This window comes from Mustela erminea, chromosome 9, assembly GCF_009829155.1.
Source record: "Mustela erminea isolate mMusErm1 chromosome 9, mMusErm1.Pri, whole genome shotgun sequence".
Classification (NCBI taxonomy): Eukaryota; Metazoa; Chordata; class Mammalia; order Carnivora; family Mustelidae; genus Mustela; species Mustela erminea.
Window position 1 is genome coordinate 100,350,599 of NC_045622.1, and position 25,514 is coordinate 100,376,112.

A 25,514-nucleotide genomic window follows, 5' to 3' on the forward strand; every position below is an offset into this window, starting at 1 on the left:
GGGAAGATTTTTTCATTAAGAGCATGAGAAAAATATTGGCTGATTCTGAGTCCCCCTTGACAGATCCTCACACAAGATAGCTATCTTTGATTTATGATAGCCTGCTGATAAGCGGATTTAGGATCAACAAACTCACCATAAAGTGGTTATCTGGTCATATACCATAATGACATCAGCATTTTGAAAAATTTATAGCAGTAATAGCAAAGATTAAAAATAAATGAAACATTCGTGTCTATTTTGTCTCCTTCACCAGCCTGTATAAACAGTGATGATAATTTGTATGGACGATGCTAACAGAAGGCTTCATTAAAATTGTGCACTCACTTAGCAAATGAACAGATTCCTTACATCTTTGCATTCTCCTTGTTGTTTAATTTTTTTAGGTTTTTTTTTTTTTTTTTTATTTCCAGCATAACAGTATTCATTATTTTTGCACCACACCCCGTGCTCCATGCAATCCGTGCCCTCTATAATACCCACCACCTGGTACCCCAACCTCCCACCCCCCGTCCCTTCAAAACCCTCAGATTGTTTTTCAGAGTCCATAGTCTCTCATGGTTCACCTCCCCTTCCAATTTCCCCCAACTCCCTTCTCCACTCTAAGTCCCCATGTCCTCCATGCTATTTGTTATGCTCCACAAATAAGTGAAACCATATGATAATTGACTCTCTCTGCTTGACTTATTTCACTCAGCATAATCTCTTCCAGTCCCGTCCATGTTGCTATAAAAGTTGGATATTCATCCTTTCTGATGGAGGCATAATTCTCTATCCCCAGGGGTACAGGTCTGTGAATCACCAGGTTTACACACTTCACAGCACTCACCAAAGCACATACCCTCCCCAATGTCCATATTCCCACCCCCTTCTCCCAAACCCCCTCCCCCCAGCAACCCTCAGTTTGTTTTGTGAGATTAAAAGTCACTTATGGTTTGTCTCCCTCCCAATCCCATCTTGTTTCATTTATTCTTCTCCTACCCACTTAAGCCCCCATGTTGCATCACCACTTCCTCATATCAAGGAGATCATATGATAGTTGTCTTTCTCTGCTTGACTTATTTCGCTAAGCATGATACGCTCTAGTTCCATCCATGTTGTCGCAAATGGCAAGATTTCATTTCTTTTGATGGCTGCATAGTATTCCATTGTGTATATATACCACATCTTCTTGATCCATTCATCTGTTGATGGACATCTAGGTTCTTTCCATAGTTTGGCTATTGTGGACATTGCTACTATAAACATTCGGGTGCATGTGCCCCTTTGGATCACTACGTTTGTATCCTTAGGGTAAATACCCAATAGTGCAATTGCTGGGTCATAGGGCAGTTCTATTTTCAACATTTTGAGGAACCTCCATGCTGTTTTCCAGAGTGGCTGCACCAGCTTGCATTCCCACCAACAGTGTAGGAGGGTTCCCCTTTCTCCACATCCTCGCCAGCATCTGTCATTTCCTGACTTGTTTATTTTAGCCATTCTGACTGGTGTGAGGTGATATCTCATTGTGGTTTTGATTTGTATTTCCCTGATGCCGAGTGATATGGAGCACTTTTTCATGTGTCTGTTGGCCATCTGGATGTCGTCTTTGCAGAAATGTCTGTTCATGTCCTCTGCCCATTTCTTGATTGGATTATTTGTTCTTTGGGTGTTGAGTTTGCTAAGTTCTTTATAGATTCTGGACACTAGTCCTTTATCTGATATGTCATTTGCAAATATCTTCTCCCATTCTGTCAGTTGTCTTTTGATTTTGTTAACTGTTTCCTTTGCTGTGCAAAAGCTTTTGATCTTGATGAAATCCCAATAGTTCATTTTTGCCCTTGCTTCCCTTGCCTTTGGTGTTGTTCCTAGGAAGATGTTGCTGCGGTTGAGGTCAAAGAGGTTGCTGCCTGTGTTCTCCTCAAGGATTCTGATGGATTCCTTTCGCACATTGAGGTCCTTCATCCATTTTGAGTCTATTTTTGTGTGTGGTGTAAGGAAATGGTCCAATTTCATTTTTCTGCATGTGGCTGTCCAATTTTCCCAGCACCATTTATTGAAGAGGCGGTCTTTTTTCCATTGGACATTCTTTCCTGCTTTGTCGAAGATCAGTCAATGTGATACAACACATCAATAAAAGAAAGAACAAGAACCATATGATACTCTCAATAGATGCTGAAAAAGCATTTGACAAAGTACAGCATCCCTTCCTGATCAAAACTCTTCAAAGTGTAGGGATAGAGGGCACATACCTCAATATCATCAAAGCCATCTATGAAAAACCCACCGCAAATATCATTCTCAATGGAGAAAAACTGAAAGCTTTTCCGCTAAGGTCAGGAACACGGCAGGGATGTCCATTATCACCACTGCTATTCAACATAGTACTAGAGGTCCTAGCCTCAGCAATCAGACAACAAAAGGAAATTAAAGGCATCCAAATCGGCAAAGAAGAAGTCAAATTATCACTCTTCGCAGATGATATGATACTATATGTGGAAAACCCAAAAGACTCCACTCCAAAACTGCTAGAACTTATACAGGAATTCAGTAAAGTGTCAGGATATAAAATCAATGCACAGAAATCAGTTGCATTTCTCTACACCAACAGCAAGACAGAAGAAAGAGAAATTAAGGAGTCAATCCCATTTACAATTGCACCCAAAACCATAAGATACCTAGGAATAAACCTAACCAAAGAGACACAGAATCTATACTCAGAAAACTATAAAGTACTCATGAAAGAAATTGAGGAAGACACAAAGAAATAGGTTTTTAAAATATATACACTACCCCAATAATGTTTGTTTCAGTCTAACTTAGTATTCAAAGTTAAAACTGTAGGGAATTAAATCAAATATGAACCATGGCCTCCTTGTCCCAAATTCATGTATTTTGCTTATTTTTCCCTTCTTTAATGCATTGTAGTTTATGTATATAGTGGATCTTAAACATTCTTGCCACAAATTTAAAAAAATAACTATGTCAGGTGATGAAAATGTTAATTAGCCTGGTTGTGGTGACTGTTTCACAATAAATGCATATGCAAAATCATCAGTGTTGTACACCTTAATTATTGCAATTTTTATTTATCACCTGTAACCTCAATAAAGCTGGATTTTTTAAATTTTTAAAAATTAAAAAACTGACTAAATAAAACACAAACTGAACACAGTAAAAGAAATACGAAGTTTTTTTCTCTGATTTTATCAATTTTGTTTATCATGTTGACTTTGGATCCTCTTCCTAAGCATATATGTTGTTATGAATACATTTTATTTTCTAGAGTAACATTTTATATTATACCACACAGTCCTTTTTAGCCAAATATATTTTTCTTTCCCAAATTCTATTATTTCCATTATTATCCATGAACCAAAAGTAAAGTCAAATAATATTAATAACATTCTCCTATATCATCCATAACAAAAATGGCTTTAAAAAAATCATAATGCGAGTCTTCGGGAGCAGTGTTGTTGTCTGCACCAGCAGTATCGCCATCGGGAGCAGGAGCTTCACCAGGGAGGAGAGCTGCTGGGAGCATCATCGGGAAGGGTCGTCCTCAGAGCTGACCTCATAGATCCTCTGTACAGATGAGCTGGGACTTGAAGTAGATCTCTGTTTCTATCCCAGCCAGTGATCCCACAACTCTAGAGAAACAGTGAGGTCACAACAGCATTAAGAACCCCTCCCAGATACTTGCAGTGAAATCCAGGGAGAGACAAGATGGTGGGGAAGTAGGAGGAGGAGCCTTTTCAACCTGTACCCTAAAGTGAGCTGATTACCTTCCAAAGAACTCAGATCACCCACGAAATCAGCCTTGATCAGAATTATACACGTCTGGATCTCTACAGGAGCAGAAGGCACCAGTGGGCAGTCTTTTTGTTTGTCTGTTTTTGTTTGTATACTTCATAAATCTTACCTTGGGGCCCATTTGGGCTGAACCTTCTCTTTTATCTTCCCTTTATTTCCTCTCTCTCTCTCTCCTTTTTTTCTTTTTCTTTTCTTTTTTCTCTCATTTGGGTGGGGAATCCTGATTGCTCAGAAGCATTCCAGGGTGCACATTGACTGCACCACAGTCGATACATCCACCTACATCTGTTCAGCCATCTCTCACCAAAATGACTAGAAGGAGGAATGCCCAACAGAAGAAAAACACAGAGGATGAAGCTTCTGCAACAGAGCTAATGGCTATCAACATAAACAATATGTCAGAAAGAGAATTCAGGCTAACAATTATCCAGGCAATAGCTAGATTGGAGAAAGCCATGGATGACCAAATGGAACTGATTAGGGCCGAACTGAAAGCACCCAGATATGATGTTCACAATGTTGGGGCAGAGCTGAAAGCTACCAGGGATGAGGTTCACAATGCACTCAATGAGTTCTAATCTAGTCTAAATTCTCTCAAAGCTAGGGTAACTGAGATAGAAGATAGAATTAGTGATCTGGAGGACAAATAGATAGAGAAAAATGATCAGGAGGAAGCCTGGAACAAACAGCTTAGAAGCCACGAAAACAGAATCAGGGAAATAAATGATGCCATGAAACGTTCCAATGTCAGAATTATTGGAATCCCTGAAGGGGAGGAGAAAGAAAGAAGTCTAGAAGATATAGTGGAACAAGTTCTTCATGAAAATTTTCCCAATCTCGCAAATGGAACCAGCGTTCATGTACTAGAGGCCGAACGGTCTCCACCCAAGATTATAGATTCCAGAAAAACATCAAGGCACCTGATACTCAAATTGAGGAATCATAATTGTAGATATAATCTCTTGAAAGCCACTAGGACAAAGAGGCTCCCTACTTACAGAGGAAAGCCTACCAGAATAACGTCAGACCTGTCCACAAAGACCTGGCAAGCCAAAAAGGGCTGGATGCTAGATTCCCAAGTGTGAAGAATATTATCAGCTGTTATGTTTAGCTCCTGAAATTATCACATATTGCTGACTGGAGTGTACAGAAGTCCTTCACTTTGGAAAAATGTCACTACTAAATATCCCAGGAATTGTCCTCCTGGATGTTTACCCAAGAAGAATTAAAACATGTTCAGGAAAACATGTATATTAATTCTACTGACAACTGTATTCATGACAGTAAAAATTGGAAATATTTCAACTGCCCATACTTAGAATGGAGTACGACTCAGTGGTAAAATGGAATAAGTTGTCCATGGATTCAAGAGAGTGGATGAACTTCAATAGCATTAAGTTGAGCAAAGGAAACCAGATACAAACATACTATACTATTCCATTTACATGAAGTTCCAAAACAGGTAAAATGATCCTATGGTGAGAGAAGTCATAGTAACTCTATGTTGGTATATAGTAGGGGACAGTTTGCTGCAAAGAAACACTGAGGAACATTTTAAGGTATTGAAATATTCTCTTATTGGAAGCAGTCGTAACTCAGGAGATGTTATTTTACAAGTACTGTCCATGCATACTTGGCATTTGATTTTACCTAAATTATAACTTAAAATATATTATTTTATTTATATTTTTATATATTGTTTTAAAAGAAACTGGTACAATATGGTCTTTGTTTCTTTTTTTTCCCCAAATTTTTATTTAAATTCCAGTTAGTTATCATACAATGTAATATTAGTTTCAGATGTAGAATTTAGTGATTCATCACTTACATATAGCACATCAAGTGCTCACCAAAAGTGCCCTCATTAATCCCCATCACCTATTTAGCCCACCCCCCCCCACCAACCACCCCTCTGTAACCACCGGTATATTCTCTATAGTTAAGAGTCTGTTGGGGCGCCCGGGTGGCTCAGTTGGTTAAGCGGCTGCCTTCGGCTCGGGTCATGATTCCAGGGTCCTGGGATCGAGCCCCTCATCAGGCTCTCAGCAGAGAGCCTGCTTCTCTCTCTCCCCATCTCCCTGCCACTCTGCTTACTTGTGCTCTCTCTCTAGCTGTCAAATAAACAAATAAAATATTTTTTTTAAAAAAAAGAGTCTGTTTCTTGGGGCACCTGGGTGGGTCAGTGGGTTAAAGCCTCTGCCTTCAGCTCAGGTCATGATCTCAGGGTCCTGGAATGGAGCCCTGAGTCGGGCTCTCTGCTTGGCAGGGGGCCTGTTTCCTTCTCTCTCTCTCTGCCTGCCTCTCTGCCTGCTTGTGATCTCTGTGTGTCAAATAAATAAATAAAATCTTAAAAAAAAAAAAAGAGTCTGTTTCTTGGTTTGCCTCTCTTCTGCCCCTGCCCACCATATTTGTTTGTTTTGTTTCTTAAATTCCACATACAAGTGAAATCATATGGTATTTGTCTTTCTCTGGCTGACATTTCACTCTAGCTCCATCCATGTCATTGTAAATGGCAAGCTTTCATTCTTTTTGATGGCTAATATTCATTAATATTCATATATATACATATATAATAATAAACATGTATTTAAACACTGTGATATACATTATATTTACATATAACATATCATAACATACATATTTATATATGTTATATATGTGTTATATATAACTATACATATATATTTAAATACTGAATACTATATATGTATATATACACACATATATATAATACTAAACATATGTATACAGTATTCAGTCTTTAAAATATTTATGTGGTGACAGGAAATTTATGGACATGACCCAGAGTTTCTATTTTAAATACTCTGTTTGACTCTTCTCTACTAATTGTGTTTTATCTCTTCTCACCTGAAATACGTCATTAAAAAATAATTAAAATAATAACCTTATTACCTGTAGATTCTTTTGGTAGGACACATCCTCCTTCTAACATCCACAAGACTCTATTCCCTGAAATAATGATTTGTTAATTGTATTCTTTGAAGTAAAAGTGAAGGAAAAAGAGAAATGGTGGCATAATAAAAATACTATTTATAGATAGAGGGTTTTTTGGTTTGGTTTTGGGTTTTTTTTTTTTTAAAGATTTTATTTATTTATTTGACAGAGAGAGATCACAAGTAGGCAGAGAGGCAGGCAGAGAGAGAGGAGGAAGCAGGCTCCCTGCTGAGCAGAGAGCCTGATGGGGGACTCGATCCCAGGACCCTGAGATCATGACCTGAGCCGAAGGCAGCGGCTTAACCCACTGAGCCACCCAGGCGCCCCTGGTTTTGGGTTTTTTTGGCAGAGAGAGAGAAAAAGCAGGGCGAGCAGCAGACAGACGGAGAAGAAAGCAGAGGGAGAAACAGGCTCCTGGATAAGCAGGAAGCCAGATGCAGAAATCAATCCCAGGACCTTTGGATCATGACCTGAGCTGAAGGCAGCCACTAAACTGAATTAGCCACTCAGATCCCCTAGATAGAGTTTGTTCTAACTTCACTGCTAGACCATGGGTTTCTACCTCTTTAATATTGGAATTTTGCAATAATGAATCTCTGAAGCAAATGAGTTATTTTGGCAGATACACCTTAATCACCATGTCTCTTAGATGTCAGGGAATTGAACTTACTTCAGTAATGTAGGTTCATACTGCTGCAAAGATGACTCAAAGAGTCTCTGGTTGAATTCCTAGGGGAAGATCTTGTTAATGAGCCATTCCCAAGTGGCATCTTCCCCAAGGATGTAAAAGGGAACTTGTGGATCCTAGAATCACCTGTGCTTCAACTATTTTATTGAACCCCATTTAGAGATTCTCACTAAAAGCCTGAAGCAGATTCTCCATTAGAGGTAGGTAGAAAATATTTATCTTATTTTTGTATAATGGCCTTTGAAAGATCCAAAATGAACCCTCAAACTGAGCTGTTTTATTTCATTTTGGAAGACACTTGACACTATTTATAATTGAATAATACAATATTTAAAATAGTCTGTTTCCAAGATTTGTAACTTTGCAGAGAATATATGTTGTTAAATATAATCCAACTATTTATGTCTCCATGATGTATTATTATTATTATAATTATTATTAATCTTGTGTGTATGTATACTTAAACTTTTGTTAAAGGGTAGATGTTATGCTAAAGGATGATATAGTCTTGACTGTCTAGAATTTAAGCCCAGGTCTTCAGATAGGACATGATCACAAGATTTCTTTGGACCAGATGCCTACCACTAGAACTATCAGTTGGGATTGGGAAGGGATTCTAATTGGCTTAGTTAGGAAAAGATGATCATCCTTGAAACAAACATGTCTAGAATATCCAACCATGTTATAATAACACACTGATTCTTTGACAAATATATGCAATGAGATTATCATAGAAGCTCTGTAATGTAAGGAATTTTATCATCACGATAGTAGTGAAAAATGTCAGAATTAGGAAAATACATTGGAGAAAAAGATCAACTAAAAACAAAGGCCAGGTATATTATACATTAAAAAATGTTATAAAATTCCATTAATTAAAAATATTTTTTAAAAATAAGCATAGTGGGGCACCTGGGTGGCTCAGTGGGTTAAGCCGCTGCCTTCGGCTCAGGTCATGATCTCAGGGTCCTGGGATGGAGCCCCGCATCGGGTTCTCTGCTCAGCAGGGAGCCTGCTTCCCTTCCTCTCTCTCTGCCTGCCTCTCTGACTACTTGTGATCTCTCTCTGTCAAATAAATAAATAAAATCTTTAAAAAAAAATAAGCATAGTGAAAAAAAAACAAGGAATTTTTTATAACTTTTGGGACAAGAAAGAAAAGTTATGGGCACCTAGGTGCCTCAGTCAGTTAAGCATCTGCCTTCTGCTGAGGTCTTGGGCCCAGGGTCCTGGTGTGGAGTCCTGCACTGGGCTCCATGCTCAGCAGAAAGCCTGCTTCTCCCTCTGCCTACCACTCTCCCGCTTCTGTTCACTCACACACTTTCTCTGACAAATAAATAAATAAAATCTTAAAAAAAAAATGAAATAAAGAAAGGAAAGTTATAACAGGAAGAAAAAAGGGGGGTGCCTGGGTGGCTTAGTGGGTTAAGCCTCTGCCTTCAGCTCAGGTCATGATCTCAGGGCCCTGGGATTGAGCCCCACATTGGACTCCCTGCTCTGCAAGCAGCCTGCTTCCCCCACTCTCTCTCTGTCTGCCTCTCTGCCTACTTCTGCTTATTCTCTCTCAAATAAATAAATAAAACTTAAAAAAAAAAGAAAAGAAAAAAGAATTAGTATCCGATAAAGCATAGTGAGTTGTTTTATAAAAATTTGTAATTTTCACAGATCTTATTTTCTGAAAGCTGGGAAAAAATTAGTCATCAGAAAAATAAAAGACATATCTCCATGTATTTTTGCCGAGTTGACAAAATAGAAAATGACAACAAAGCAGTTGACAAACATGGATGGTAGAAATTTCAAATTCAATGCCCATCAAATAAAAGTTATATAAAAATAGGATGAAGGAAATGAAGCAGTATAGACACCAGGATCACCCAATGTTCAGAAAAATCAAGTCCCAGATTAGGAAATCACAAGGAGACCTTGGATTATTTGGAGGCATACAATTCCTCAAGCCTTTCTCACACTCAAAAGACATGATATGAAGATATGAACCATGGCTCAAATGTTTGTAAGCTAATAAGTTGCTTCTAATTTAAAGAGATGCTGAGGAAGTAAATCATCAAGTAATGCATGATGCTAGATCACCTGTTTAATTTGCTATGCTTGCTTTTCCTCTCTTCCAAATGATTGCAAAATTTATTTAACTAGTCGTTGCACTCTGATATTAATATCTGAGTTGGATTAGTACATGGTTCCAGGAAATTTCATCTAAGGAATATACTATCTAATGACCATCCTAGAAAATAAATCCTTAAAGTTTGTAACCACTCCTCCTTTTCCTCTCCAAACAGATGACTATCCAAACCCTTCCATGGCTCCTGGAAATTTCACCCAGGTCACTGAGTTTATTCTTACTGGAGTCTCAGATCGCCCAGACCTCCAGATTCCACTCTTCTTTGTTTTCCTGCTGATCTATGGGCTGACCATGGCAGGGAACCTGGGCATCATCATCCTCACTAGTGTTGACTCTCAGCTTCAAACGCCCATGTACTTCTTCCTCAGGCACTTGGCTATCATCAATCTTGGTGATTCTACTGTCATTGCTCCTAAAATGCTAATCAATTTTTTAGTAAAGAAGAAAACCACCTCCTATTATGAATGTGCCACCCAAATGGGAGGGTTCTTGGTCTTCATTGTAGCTGAGGTGTTCACGTTAGCTGTGATGGCCTACGACCGCTATGTGGCCATTTGCAACCCCCTGCTCTACATGGTGGTGATCTCTCCACAGATCTGCCTCCTGTTGGTGTCCCTCACATACCTCTACAGCTTTTCCACAGCTATTGTGGTTTCATCTTGTATATTTTCTCTGTCTTATTGCTCTTCCAATGTAATCAATCATTTTTTCTGTGACATTGTCCCGCTGTTAACATTGTCCTGCTCTGAAACTTACCTTCCAGAGACAATCGTGTTTATATCCGCAGCTACAAATTTGGTTTTATCCTTAGTTATAGTTCTAGTATCTTATTTCAACATTGTGTTGTCCATTCTAAGGATGCGTTCATCAGAAGGGAGGAGAAAAGCCTTTTCCACATGTGCTTCGCATATGATGGCAGTCACGGTTTTCTACGGGACGCTGCTATTCATGTACTTGCAGCCGCAAGCTAACTACTCATTGGATACTGATAAAATTGCTTCTGTGTTTTACACGCTGGTGATCCCCATGTTGAATCCCATGATCTACAGCCTGCGGAACAAGGATGTGAAGGCTGCCTTACAGAGATTTCTGGCAAATTCATGCTGCTCTTTGAAACCAACGTAATTTTAGAACTCCAAAGGTAAATGATGAAATGGTTAGAGAAGGTATCCCGTATCAGAGAAAACAAACATTAGGTGGCTGACTTATAGGTTTACAAGTAACTCCAGGAATTAAAAGCAGCTGGGATTTTGGAAGCACTGAATCCAAAAGTAAACTGACGTTCTTGAAAATAGGAGGTTAAAACAGGAACGAGCATTATTTGCTAACTTAATATGTTGGTACCCAATTTCAATGAAATATTATCAGGAATCAGGATACATAGAAGTTAAAAAAATGTAAATAGGTTTGAACAGAGCAATACAATATGGCTGAGAGCAGGAAGTTGTTCTTTCTTATCCTTTGTCTTTCTTTTTGCTTTTTGACTGGGTATGTTGGGATATAGTGGATCAAGGCATCTGAGGAACTATTATTACAGATGGCTAAAATCCTTTTCATAACCAAGTTGGTAAAATCAAACTGAAAATCATATTTAAAATAAAACTTTCTCTTTCTTAATACTGTTTGATTAAAAAAATATATATATACCACTGATAAATTTATATTCTGAAAACTAACCAAATATAATTGAAATTATTTTAATGCAATTAGTATAATTTATATAACTTTTAGTGAAAGACCCAGAGTGCAATCATTGATAGGTTCATGTTGATTCATAAACTCACTGGATTCTGTAAGATTTTCCTCTCCCGCTACTCTAAATATCAACCTTCTTTATTGTGTGCAATATATGTATTGTATTGTGATATCATTAGACATTCCAAGAATCATGTGTGTGACAACTCCTTATATCATTAGCGGGACATTTAAATTGTTTTTGCAAAAATTTTTATTCTGTCTTCTGATAGTTCTTGATCAGTGAGTATACACCAAAATCTGTTGTACAATATTGCATAAAAGTAACCAGCCTGTATCTCAGACCTGTCAAATCAACATCACCACATAGAGGTCAATAAGTCCATATTTTAATCAACTCTATGAGTGATCTGATATTTAATCTTCAGAATGATTCTCGACAAATCATCAAGTACTATACTGGAAGAGATGCCAGCATATGTCACTTCATTCCACTTTGCTTTATTGAACTTGGCAGATATTACAGTTTTTAAAAAAAGTCTGAGGCAACCCTGCCTTGAGCAAGTCTATCAGCACCATGTTTCCAATAGCATTTGCTCACTCTGTGTCTCTGGCACATTTTGGTCATTCTTGCAATATTTCAAACTTTTGTGATGGTGATCTCTGATCAGTAATGATGACTCAGTGAAAGCTCAGTTGATGGTTAGCATAATTTAGCAATAAAGTTTTTTTTTAATTAAGGTATGTACATTTTTTAGATGTACTACAATTACACACTCAATAGACTACAGTACAGTGTAAACATAAAATTTATATGCCTTGGGAAACCAAAAGGTTTTATTTTATTTACTTTATTTATTTTATTTACTTTATTGTGATACTTTCTTTATTACATTGGTCTGGAATGAAACCCTCAATATCTTTGAGATATGTCTGTATATGGAAAATCCTATTAATATTCTATGGGTACGTTCACTTTACTTATAAATGAATTCAGTGTTAAGAGTTTCTTCAAGTATAGGTACTAAATCTTTAGTCATAATAATTGTGATATAAGAGAGGAAATGTAATCCTACAAAACAAAATTAGACTCATAGACATGAAAACATTATAATTAGGGTACCCTTGGATTACTCCCCCAAATCTTTGTTAAACTGTTCCCTACTAATTTCCTTACAGATTAAATTAAATTACTTCTAAAATGGAGAGAGAAGAAATAGGAGGCAGCCCAGAAAAACGTTTTCTTTTATCAGTTGCACTAACATTGTGACAAAGCTGTTAGTTGATACTTTGCATTGTTTCTTCCTTCCTGTAGTTTATTATAAAATTATTGATGAATGGTCCTAGTTTTAGAATGAACAGCTAGAGCAGAAGCTTTAAGAAAGTGAGGAGGCCACGTAGTACTTTGGAATCTTCTTATTACCCTGAATGTAGGCATGGGAACAAATAGATCCACTAAGTAATAACAAGGAATAAAATTATGTAGAGTTTTTTAATACACATCCCTTGTTACTCAATCTTAAAATGTTGATATATTCATACAGTCTAATGTTATAAAATGGAAGTCCTTAATTTACTACATTGGTTTGCCTAATCAGCCAAGCTCTGTTCACTGGACATGGTCTTTATTACCTATTTATTCATAGACACGATGCCCTATAAATCTTATTTGTGATGAGACATGGGTGAAGAAATGAATGTTCAAGAGGAACTGAACCATAAGTTACATATGGATCCTTATAGCAGTTGGTAGAAGTCTGAACAGAAAACTGTGAACTGATATTAAACAAGAACATCATGTAAAGTATAAGCAGGATTCACTGAATAAAGTTTATAAATTCCCATAGAAAATGTAGTGTTGGTTTTCCATGGCGCTCTTTAAAATGTCCTCTACCAGTTCTATTTTATTTAATTCTTTGACCTGATACAATAAATTAAGATAAAAACAAAAAAGCACTGAGGAATCAAGTGTAATTTCTGGACACTTAAAAAATTTCTCATCCATTAGGAAGAGTTTCCTTTTAATCACATTTAAGGTGTAATGGCTTCTTCAGAAAAACAACTGGTATTCCTAAGGATTCTGTTATGTTTTTATGTTATAGTACTGTACTTAATGTTCCATCATCTCAATACCAAGCACAAGTCATGACATTTAGTAACAAGATATCTAGCCATTGTACCAGAGACAGGATATCTAGCCATTGTACCAGATGTGTTCCTTAACCTGGGGGGAGGAAGAAAGACACATTAAATATACAAAAGAGGAATATTAAATATCTGGAGCATATAATTCAAACATACACAATTCCCTATCTTGATCCCTATCTTGATCTTTACCTAGCTTGATCATTATTTACAAAATGTAAGCATGGTGTGATTTTTAAGTATTTGCTGTAATTTCTCCTTTAGTCAAATGTTTTGTTTACACATCATGAAAAAGAAAAGCTAGATTTCATCCCCTTCTTCATTATACTGTAGCCCAGGATTGTAGTTCAATTTTTATTAAAGGAAAAGTAAGGGGCAAATTTTTAATTCATAGTCAGTGTATAAAACTCACATATCCACATTCCTTTCCCTATACACTAAATTGGCAATATATTTCTTATTCATCATCTAGGTCAGAGTGACTAGAATCTCCCAGAACTTTTACCAAATGCCTTGTGTATTAAGAGGTAGGTTTTCAGAGGAATAAGATAAATGTTTCATAGAAAATTATAAGAATTTTTAAAAGGTCATTCACACCTGTCCTTTAAAAAAGCCAATTTCAAAAATTGACCCTCATAATCTACTATAAGAAGTAATTTTTAAAAAATTAACTAATAAGGGCACCTGGGTGGTTCAGTGGGTTAAGCCTCTGCCTTCAGCTCAGGTCATGATCTCAATCGAGCCCCACATTGGGGTCTCTGCTCAGTGGGAAGCCTGCTTCCCCCTCTCTTTGTCTGCTTGCCTCTTTGCCTACTTTGTGATCTCTCTCTGTCAAATAAATAAATAAAATCTTTTTAAAAATTAACCAGTATTTTAAGAGTTAGGAGAACCTTAGAGCAAAAACTTTGTACTAAAGGCAGAGCTATAGATATGCAGTTCTTCAAAAACAGGGAATCACAGCAATAGATCTTCAGCCTGCCTTGAGATCCCTGCTGAGCACGTACTATAATTTTTCTGAAAATCTTATTTGCATTTGAAGTAAGATCCTTTGGGAGAGAGGCACTAATAAGTACATGTAGTCAGCTGCTATTCAAAGCCATTATGCAGAGAAACAGGAGTGCCTTCTACCCAGGTAGGTCAGAAGAGCATTTTTCTAAATGGCCAGCTTTGACTTATTGACTTGTAATAACATTCCTATAGCAGCTCAAGACAAGAATTTTAAAAATTAAATAGAGTAGAATACGATGGACTAGATAAAAAAAGCTTGGAGTATCTTCTGTAACATGAACAGTGTTTTCTCTGACTTTACATTAGTTGTATATATATGAATTTCTTTTTACAGTTAAAATATATTTTATATAACATATTTTTTCCTTTATGATTATATATTTATTAAATATGTATATATTTTATTTCATATATGTATTTTCTTTTTTAGATTAAAAAAATAAAAATTCCAGTTTAGGGTCTATGAGAAAATTTAGGAAAAATCAGGCCCATGATTTACCATATTATAATCTATCAAAAGCTACTGTGTTTCTGCATTAACAGTAGCTAAATATTTTACTCAGGATTAGCAGGGAGTATATTAGACAAAGATCAACGTGTCATTAGAAATATTTTCCAAAACACTGACTATAACATAAGAATAAGGGGAAGAAATAGCCAAATATTATTATGATGATATTAATCTTTAGATTTTATTATTTATTTGAGAGAGAGCGAGCGAGAGTGGGGTGAAAGTGCAGAGAAGCAGACTCCCCACTGAGCAGGGAGTCCAACTCTGGCCCCATGACCTGAGCAAAAGGCAGACATTCAACCAACTGTGCCACCCAGGTGCCCTACGATATTAATCTTAAATTAGTTCACTCAGCGTTAATATGTAATTCTTCATTACCTAACGTTCAGAGGAGACTGCATTAAGAAATGAAAAAAAGCCAGCGTGGCTCTCAACCGTAAGTGTCTAACTAACACCCAGCAAGGGAAGAGTTATGAAAAGAAATGGTTGTTATACAGTGGCAAGACCTATAAATGAATCATGTCTAAAGGGATTCTAGAACAAAATTATGAAATATGTTAACATGAGAAGTAGCTCTTCACAGAAAAGATGATGTTTATTAACAAGACTTAAGGATAAATGAATTTCCCTTCATCAATTTTCTTGTGGAGCAGAGTACTAAGAAAAGCAAGGACAAAGCTAAGAAGCTTGGAGAGGCATAATATTGACAAGCGGAGACCAATTCTGTTACCTGAACCAACAGATGTCCACTGATGGAGAAAATTAATGGAATTGGGATTATAACATATTCGGGGATGAGATTATAAAAATTTGCATACACTTTTAAATATAATTACCCACATTTTATTTTTAATACAAAGTAAAGTGGTTTGTACGTACAAATGTCAGAGTTTTCTGTTTCAGAAGTAGAGCAAAACAATGAAGAAGAAAAAAGACGAGAAAAGTAAAGGAAATTTGAATAAAGCTTGCTTTCTTTCCAGTCTAGTCTATTGTCTCCTCTCTGGCTGCTCTGTCTCCAGACAGTCATGCCTGGAAATCAATGGTTCTCAACATATGTTATTGGAAGAGAGAATGAGTGAATCGACATAAGCTTCTAAGGGAGTGGCAGTTGGACATAATCAAGACAAGTATAGAATGTGCATAGTCCTGCTTGTAGATCGGGGCGGGAGGTGTTCCTTAGGTCTGTTTGTAAATGAGTTACTAATGACTGAGATTGGTGAAAATAGGGCTGGTGTGGGCTGTGCCAGAGTGTAGCTTTTGAAGCTCTGTTGTAAGTACTACTAGATCATGGTTCACATTTTAGAATCTTCACCAAGATTATTTTGACTAGTTAGAATAAAACAGATTCTCATAGAACACAAAAGAATGTGCAAGAAAAGCACATTCCGAGTCATGAGACAATTATTCTGGATATATTTATAAGCTCTATGCCATCACGTGACAAGATTTGTTTTCATTTCTCAGGTGTAAGAGCTGGAAAGAGAGACAGAAACAGAGAGATAAAAAGGGAGAGAGAGAGAGAAGGAAAAGAGGAGAGAGATGACATTAATAGTAAGAATATGGTTCTATAATTTCTATGCCTTACTAAGATAAATTTCCATGAATTTTAGATACTCAATAATTCAATTATGAAAGTCAAGCCTATGAAAGTCAGTCACTAATTCCAAGAACTATCTGTCCCCTTCTTCTGACTTAGATAATGTCATTAACTGCATTTTACAGACCACTAAAGATTAAATACCCAGTGATTAAAAGTTAGCAGAATTATCAGATGCATATACAGAGAGATCTAAGTTGGTTAGTTCCATGGGCAATGCACAGTAATACTTTCTATTTCAAAATAATAAATCACATTAATTATAAATCCTGAAAAAGAAAAAAATAAAGAAATTTGGCTAAAATGAATAAGAAAAATAGGGATCCATTTTATTTTATCTTTTTTAAAGATTTTATTTATTTATTTGACAGACAGAGATCACAAGTAGGCAGAGAGGCAGGCAGAGAGAGGGGAGGAAGTAGGCTCCCTGCTGAGCAGAGAGCCCATGCAGGGCTGGATCCCAGGACGCTGGGATCATGACCAGAGCAGAAGGCAGAGGCTTTAACCCATGAGCACCCAAGCACCCCTAGAGATCCATTTTAAAGTAAGAAAAAGAAAATTAATATATGAGACACAATTTAAATCTATGTTTCCTTAATAAAAGATAAACAAGTTGAAAGAAATATAAGTTGACTTACAGAGACATAGATTTCCAAATCTCTTGAAAAGGATCAATTTATAAACTATTATAATTTATAATGTATAACTCACTATAAATTATATAAGATTCTTGTGTAATATATAATTCAGATTATTAAATATATCAAATATATTACATATGTTAACATAACATAGGTTATAGTAAAATATAATTTATCTTAAATTATAAAAGTTGGGAGGGACCATTCCCTTTGTTCATGTAGGTTCATGCTTCAGAGATAAAGATGTTTGTGCACTATGCGTAGCAAGCAAAATTTAAAAATAATAATGAGATAAGGACTCCTGAGTCAAAAACATTTGGGTGTGATATCTAACTGACTGTATTCAGACCAGTTATCTGCTTTTGTTTCAGCTGTGAACTGTTTCAATTTCTTCTTCCTCCCTTGTAAGGTGGACATAATATGATTTTTACATAAAGGTTTAGTGAGATCAAATGTGGCCAATAAATAGCTCATTGTACCTTCCATATTTACCCACCTTCAGTATTTGAATTAGTAACATAACTATGAAGATTATTTTGCAACCCAGAAGGGCCTTTAAGCAATGTATTATTAAAGTAAAATAGAAAACACAGTGTTTCCACCAGCACTGGGACATTGTGGACGTGTTTCTGCACAGGTACAACGACAGATCTGTCTGGGTGATGCCACTACAGAAGATTTATTTTACTTTATGTTATTAATGTTAATATTTTTCCCATAAAAACAATAACTTACACATTTCAACAGGTTACATTATAATTTTGAATAGTTTAATGCACAAGACCTTTGAACAGAAACCAAGAAAATGTGAACTTTTCCATTGGTCCCACCTTTGTATACACATTGCATTTGAGAAGAGAAATAGGCTGTTCCCCACATACAACTCTTTCTGTTCTCCATCTCATTCACAGAATCTCAAAATGCTAACAATCTCTATATTAGCAGTGAAGCCTCTTTACAACATACGAAAGTAAAAAAATCCTACTTATTGGAATGTCAACTTGAATTTAACTCTTTTCTCTACTTCCTTATGCAGATGTCTTGAAAAGATATGGCTCAGATAAATTGCACCCACGTGAAGGACTTCATTCTCATGGGCCTCACAGATCAAAGGGAATTAAAGATGCCCTTCTTTGTGGTTTTCTTATCTATCTACCTTTTCACAGTAGTAGGCAATCTAGGTTTGATCTTAGTCATTAGAACAGACTCGAGACTCAACACTCCAATGTACTTCTTTCTTAGCAACCTAGCTTTTGTTGATTTCTGTTACTCTTCTGTCATTACACCCAAAATGCTTGGAAACTTCTTATACAAACAAAATGTTATCTCCTTCAATGCATGCGCTGCTCAGTTAGGCTGTTTCCTCACGTTCATGGTATCTGAGTGCTTGCTGCTGGCTTCCATGGCCTATGACCGATATGTGGCCATTTGTAACCCTCTCCTCTACATGGTTGTAATGTCCCCAGGAATCTGCATTCAGCTTGTGGCCATCCCGTACAGCTATAGCTTCCTGATGGCACTATTTCATACCATCCTTACCTTTCGTCTCTCCTACTGTCACTCCAATATCATCAATCATTTCTATTGTGATGACATGCCTCTCCTCAGGCTAACCTATTCAGACACTCACTTCAAACAGCTTTGGATCTTTGCTTGTGCTGGGATCACGTCCATTTCCTCTGTTCTGATTGTCTTTGTCTCCTACATGTTCATAATTTCTACCATCCTGAGGATGCGCTCAACTGAGGGCAGGCGCAAAGCTTTTTCCACATGTGGCTCTCACATGCTGGCAGTCACCATATTCTATGGGACCCTCATCTTTATGTACTTACAGCCAAGCTCAAACCATTTCCTAGACACAGACAAAATGGCCTCCATCTTCTACACAGTGATCATTCCTATGCTGAACCCCTTAATCTACAGCCTCAGGAACAAGGATGTAAAAGATGCCCTGAAAAAAGTTATCATCAGTAGAAACCAGGCTTTGTGTTTCTAAAATATGAAAAAAAAAATTGAAAAAGTAAAAGTGGACTTTCCTTCACAATCTGATTTTTTCCTTGATTAATTAAACTAGTAGAATGTGTTGATTCCCGTTGGTGGTCAATAAACATTTGCTCACTGCAATATAGTATCATCCTCTGAATTCTTTGTAAATAAGTGTGACGTAGAATTAAAATTATATGTAGAAAGTACCAGAAAAATTATATCATGTTCTTTCTCAAATGAAACAATATGTACATTACGTTTTTATGTCATCTAATAGCTACATAACTAGGTACTGTCCAAGAACAGACAGAAGTGTAGACACCTCGAACAGTAGGTTTAGGATCATAAGAGTGCTTTTATATTTATGAGTGCTTCAGTAATATATTCCAAATTAAATGCCAAGAGAAAACTGCAAGCCAGTGTTATCAACTGGGAGTGATTTTCATTTGGCAATGTATGGAAATATCACTGATTTTGACCATGATAAAATGACATAACCTTTATGCCATTATGTACCTAGAAGATCAAGGCTGAGGATGATACTAATCACCTACAATATACAGGCAAGTCCCTCACACAAGAAAACTGATCGAATCCAAAATGCTAATAGTACCAACTGAGAAAGCCTATCCTAAACAATTGTTTCTGAAATAATTGTTGTAGACTTATTATTTGGGTCAAGGTGGTAGAGAGTGTTTTTCAAGTCTTCTTCTATAGCCTTGATAATTTTCTCTTTATTTACTCAATCAATTGTTGAGTGTTATTAAATCCCAGTTAAATTATGTTTTAATGTTCTTCTCTGCCCATTTTATTCCATATGTTTTGGGATGTCATTGTAAGTTATACAGGAATTCATAATTGCTAAATTTTCTGTTGTTTTTTTTTTTCTTTCATACTATCATTATTACAGACACCCCTTTGTTTTTGGCACCATTTCTTTTCTTAAAGTCTTTTTTTTTTTTTTAACTTTAATATATGCCATCCAGATTGAACCAGACATTTCAACATTCTTTCCAATTAATACAGGGCAGCCAAACTCCCTCAGCCTTCTGCTCTCAAAGTTATATACCTAAACCCATCAAAGTGATCAGCCCATAAAGGGACCTTCCACATTAAAAGATGTACCTGGTTTAAGGCAGTTGTTATTTAGGATTTAAATATCACCATAATTTTTGTGCTAAAATTACTTCTTTAGTAAAATCATATCTGCAATGGATACAATCAGTGCTCCTTCTGTGAACCATCTTTGGTTTGTTCTCAAACTTAAGCAAGCATTTTGAAAGTCTCATTAAAACAGATTGTTGGGTCAAATCCCCAGAGTTGATGATTCAATAGTTCTCTTGGGGAGCCAAAGAATTTCCATTTCCAACAAGTTCCCAACGTGGCTTGATGCTGCTTGTCCAGGACCACACTTTTATACCCACTGCCTCATGTGATCCCTTTACCTTATTTGCATGTTTTCCCCTCTTGAGATGGAGAATGATATAAGTTTTGTGAAGATGTTTTGCCTGCCTTCCAGGTGACCATGAAGTTATTGGGAATTTGCATCCTGCCAGGGGTAGACCTTAGCCAATTACTGCTATATACACAGGAGTATAAACACTCAAGTTCCTTAGCCTATTCATTAGAGCAACTGCAAAGTGTGACCTACCCTGTTTCCAAAACTCTCTCGTGGAATCTAATTGAAGTTCCTATTATGGGATTTTGGTACTGCACCTATACTTGGTCTATTTCCTTTCCAGGCCTCACTTCCTACTCAACTTAATGACTGCCATTGGGAATAATGTCTAATAAATGACATTTATACAAATTATTGACTCAGTGTCTCCTTTTGGGGAAACTCAACTTAAGATGGTATTACAATTTCTGTACACTACATTATTTGTATAATTTTGTAGAAAACAATGCCTCTTTGATAACAAATTATCTTGAAACATGAAAATTGTTTGACACTTGTCACTGTCAGCATGCTGAGTCTTTCTAGAGTGTTTCCAGTTCTTATCACAAAATAGGCTCAGATGATTAAAGACAAAACTGAAAAAATAAAAGTCTGAATAATTCTTTAGGATTTATAGGAAGGTCTAATTTATTATTAGCCACAAAACTCTGGATCCTTTTTCTTCTAGGAGAAGGAAGATGAATAGATGTCAATGTCAGGGGGTGTGAACCTGACTCTTCATTGTAGCACTAGTCAAATTACTTTTGGAAATCCATTATTTCCTTCTCATTGGTAAAATGATGGGGTTGTACTAAGCATATGGCTTTAGTTTGTTTTCTTTTAGAGAATTACTTTGGTCACAAATGAATTTTTATAATAATAACCCTGTTATTATTAATAATAACAACAATACCGTTTATGGCTCCTCTGATTGAATGGGATGGAGGACCAAAGATTGGCCCTATTGTTCTTATTAACACATTTTCCAAACATATTCCTTCAGGCCACTCAACAACACTGGAGTCCTCTCTGTAGAATCAGATCACCATTCAAAGCACTGTCTGAAAACTATGGATCTAAATATAGTCTATAGTCCCCTGTAGCCCATAATTCTCTGATTTCCACTTTCTCATAGACATCTCAAAAGTTTGACTTTGCCAGTGGAAGTCTCTCTCACCAGTACTGCACCTGACCCCTGTCTGTGGCTCCTCTGTTCCTTATAACAACTATGTGCACTTGTACCTCCAATTATAAGCAGTTTTATTAGCTGCAGTAGTACTCTTGAGGACCTGGAGTTCACCAGGGCTTCTATTGCTTTGTAATTGTAAAACCTAACTTTAAAATGGTATTTCATCACTTGTAAAATTTGAGATATGAATGAGTAACATTGCTTGGAAAATGGTTGTTCTTTCCAAAGTGCTAAGAAGTATAACTTCTCTTCAGTAATGCTGCTAGGGAAAACATAGAATTAGAAAAATGGTTGTGTGGGTTTCATTTAAAATTTGATCTCACATGTTATTGAAATAAATGAAGTTTTAACAACATGTTTGGAGATCCAGGGTTTCCACTGTCATTATTTTTTGCAGATTTTTTTTATTCATTTGAGAGAGAGAGGGAGAGAGAGACCAAGCACGAGTGGAGGGGAGTTGCAGAGGGAGTGGGAGAAGCAGACTCCTTGCTGAGCAAGGAGCCGGATGAAGGGCTGGATCCCAGGACCTGGATATCATGACCTGAGTCAAAGGCGGACACTTAACTATCTGAGCTACCCAGGTGCCCCTCCACCATCATCATTTATCATAATTTGTTATAATTTGTTCCATAATATGAGGAAATTAATAAACAACTATATTTATATATTTATTTATCAGAGGCTCAACCCCAAGTTCTCCCAGACCACTCTCTTATATTGTGAAGGAATGTGGGACAAATGAGTCCCAATTGTACTTTCTCATGGGAGATGCCATGAAAACTTCGTGTTCTCTAGAGCTTCCACAGGAGGATCAAAGGAGAAAAAGAAAAGAGAAAATCCCCAACACTCTACGTAATTTTTACTTGTTTATTTATTTATTTATTTATGTTTGCTTGCTTTTATTTTTTTTAATTTTTTATTTTTTATAAACATATAATATATTTTTATCCCCAGGGGTACAGGTCTGTGAATTGCCAGGTTTACACACTTCACAACACTCACCATAGCACATACCTTCCCCAATGTCCATAACCCCACCCCCCTTCTCCCAATCCCCCTCCCCCAGCAACCCTCAGTTTGTTTTGTGAGATTAAGAGTCACTTATGGTTTGTATCCCTCCCAATCCCATCTTGTTTCATTGATCCTTCCCTTACCCCCTTAACCCCCATGTTGCATCTCCACTTCCTCATATCAGGGAGATCATATGATAGTTGTCTTTATTTATTTATTTTAATGGTGTTATGTTAGCCAACATAAAATACATCATTATTTTTTGATGCAGTGTTCCAAGAGTCATTGTTTATGTACAAAACCCAGTGTTCCATGCAATAGGTGCCCTCCTTAATCCCCACCACCAGGCTCATCCTCCCCTCTAAAACCCTCTACATAATTTTGAGGAAAATGTTTCCAATGGGGGATTGGAGAGAGTTCTGTGTATATATTAAGCTAAACCTGAGTTCATTCTGACATTTTCCACTCTAAGGCAGTACCACAGGATTCATTCCAGACTTAAGTTTTTGCTTATCTATAAGGTTCTCTCCAACAGTGAGAAACCTAGGCGCTTCCAATTAAAAAAAAAAAAAAAAACATTTAATTCTTTGTTAAGCTCTGATATAGTATGCCAATTTCAGAATTGTTAACTAGAACCCCCATGAGAAACAAATTTGCAAACTAAAATACAGAGTTTATATATAGTTCCTTGTATATAATTTCAGTTTCTAATCAAAACACCATTGTCTAGTGTTAGTTTGGCCAGTTGATCCCACACTTCAGTGTGGTTATATCATATATTTACAATAGAGTTAGATTCATTCGTCAGAGTATGCATTTCTTCCTGTTCTCTGCCAACAGTCTCTTCAATTTTTTATTTGTTTACATATAAAATTTACTTGTTAATTGCATGGTGCTATGCATTTGTGACAAATGATGCAAAGGCATAGAGTCAAGGAACCACCCCTTAGTGACATGTAGAACAGATTCTTCTGTTTGGAAGTTTCCCTGGGTGCCTCCTAGTTGCTGTCCCCTCCCCCCAAATTTGATGAATTATTTTGAGCAACTCTTACTTAAAGATTTAAAAATTAAGGGAATTTTTTCATTTTGTTTTTTAATTTTTCTTCAGTAAATTTAATAAATGTGAAAAAATGCAAAAAAAAAAGTGGGAAGATGAAACATTCACTGGGAAGAGCCTTTTATAACATACATAAAACTAATGTTTATTTTATTTAAAAAATAATGTTTAAATAACATTATAAAACACAATGATAACAAATCACAGTGAATAACTTCTCTTGTCATTTGAATTCAATCTAATTTACTTATATGCATGAATTAATTAGAAGATGTCTTAGTTTTTGTTCTAACATCTTATTCCCAGGTACCAAGCCAAGGCATTTTATAACAGCATATAAATAAGAACAGGGCATTTGCTATCTGTATTAAGTATGTTTTCCAGCTTAAAACAAAATTAAGTACTTATTATTCATAGAATAATTAATATTTCAAACATAGTTCTTGCTTATATGTGTATTCTAATTAACACTGACACAATGGGACTATGTCAGGCTACAATCCTTAGGGAATTGCTTCTTTTTAGTCTTCAGTGAACCAGATATGTTAATGCATCACTCACAAATAATGTTAAATACCTCACCACCACCACCAACACCACCACCACTACACTGAAGCCCACTGTTATATTCCTTGATGACATAAACTTCTCCTTGTTTAAGACCCCAGGCATTTGCACTAATGCCTTACTGACCTTTTCATTTACATCTTTTAAGGTTACTGTGTATAATTTCAGTTGTATTTTTTACCTTCTGTCTATTTGATACCTCTAAAAGATACACTTGAGAAATCTGGCACATACTCAGTTAAATGCTGGCCTCTAATGCACTATATTGGAAAAAAAGAAATAATTCCATAACCCCCCCCCCAAAAAAAAACCCTTTTGCAGTATCAAGGATTATTTTGTTTCCACAAAGATGCTGCTTTTTTCATCTCAAGCTGAAACAAAATCCATAAACTTGGTGGCTTAACCATCAGAAATTAATTTTTTCATAGTTCTGAAGGCTGGAAAGTCTAAGATCAATCTTCTGATCAATTTGGTTCCTGGTGGGAACTATCTTCTAGGCTTGTCAGTGACCACTAGCTTATTGTTTGTTTGCATGATGCCTTCTTTTTTAGCATGTGTAGGGGGAGGAGGAAGTACTCTGGCGTTTCTTTTTACAAGGACACTAATCCATCATCTAATCCTAATCACATTCCAAAGGCCCCATCTCCAAGTACCATCACACTGCAGGGTTAGGGCTTCAACTTGGGAATGCTGGGGGCAGAGGCCACAATACAATTCAGTCCACAGTAAATGCATTTTCCTCCAATGAATATTAAAACTGTGTTCTTCCTGCACAGTCTTGCTCTGGAACTCAGATGGACTAACTAAAAAATGTATAAAAGTGCTCTTTAGACCAAGTCATCAAAGAAATGAAATAATAACTGATAGAGAGAACCTGAAAAAAGAAATAAATGCTTCATGAGCATTTCGAAGGGTAAGCCAAAGGAAGAATATCATGTGTTAAAATATTCTGGAATAGTTATTGAGAGAAATAGCTATATAGTTCTTTGAAAGATATGTTCTAAAGTTCACAAGGTATCTCTTACTTTTCTTTGAGAGATAAATTTGAACCTTGTTACTAAGCAACAACAACATCACTCTTTTTTTTTTTAAGATTTTTT

The 25,514-nt window shown here is 36.4% G+C and overlaps 2 protein-coding genes across 2 annotated transcripts; both read left to right on the forward strand.

Moving 5' to 3' along the window:
• The first annotated feature begins 9,746 nt into the window (after window positions 1-9,746).
• LOC116599935 (olfactory receptor 8J3-like) lies at window positions 9,747-10,694 on the forward strand. The gene has a single exon (XM_032359870.1). It carries the CDS (start codon window positions 9,747-9,749, stop codon window positions 10,692-10,694), a length of 948 nt encoding a protein of 315 aa, XP_032215761.1.
• A 7,523-nt stretch (window positions 10,695-18,217) lies between these two features.
• LOC116599936 (olfactory receptor 8U1-like) lies at window positions 18,218-19,162 on the forward strand. Its single transcript, XM_032359871.1, has one exon. It carries the CDS (start codon window positions 18,218-18,220, stop codon window positions 19,160-19,162), a length of 945 nt encoding a protein of 314 aa, XP_032215762.1.
• The last annotated feature ends 6,352 nt before the right edge of the window (window positions 19,163-25,514 follow it).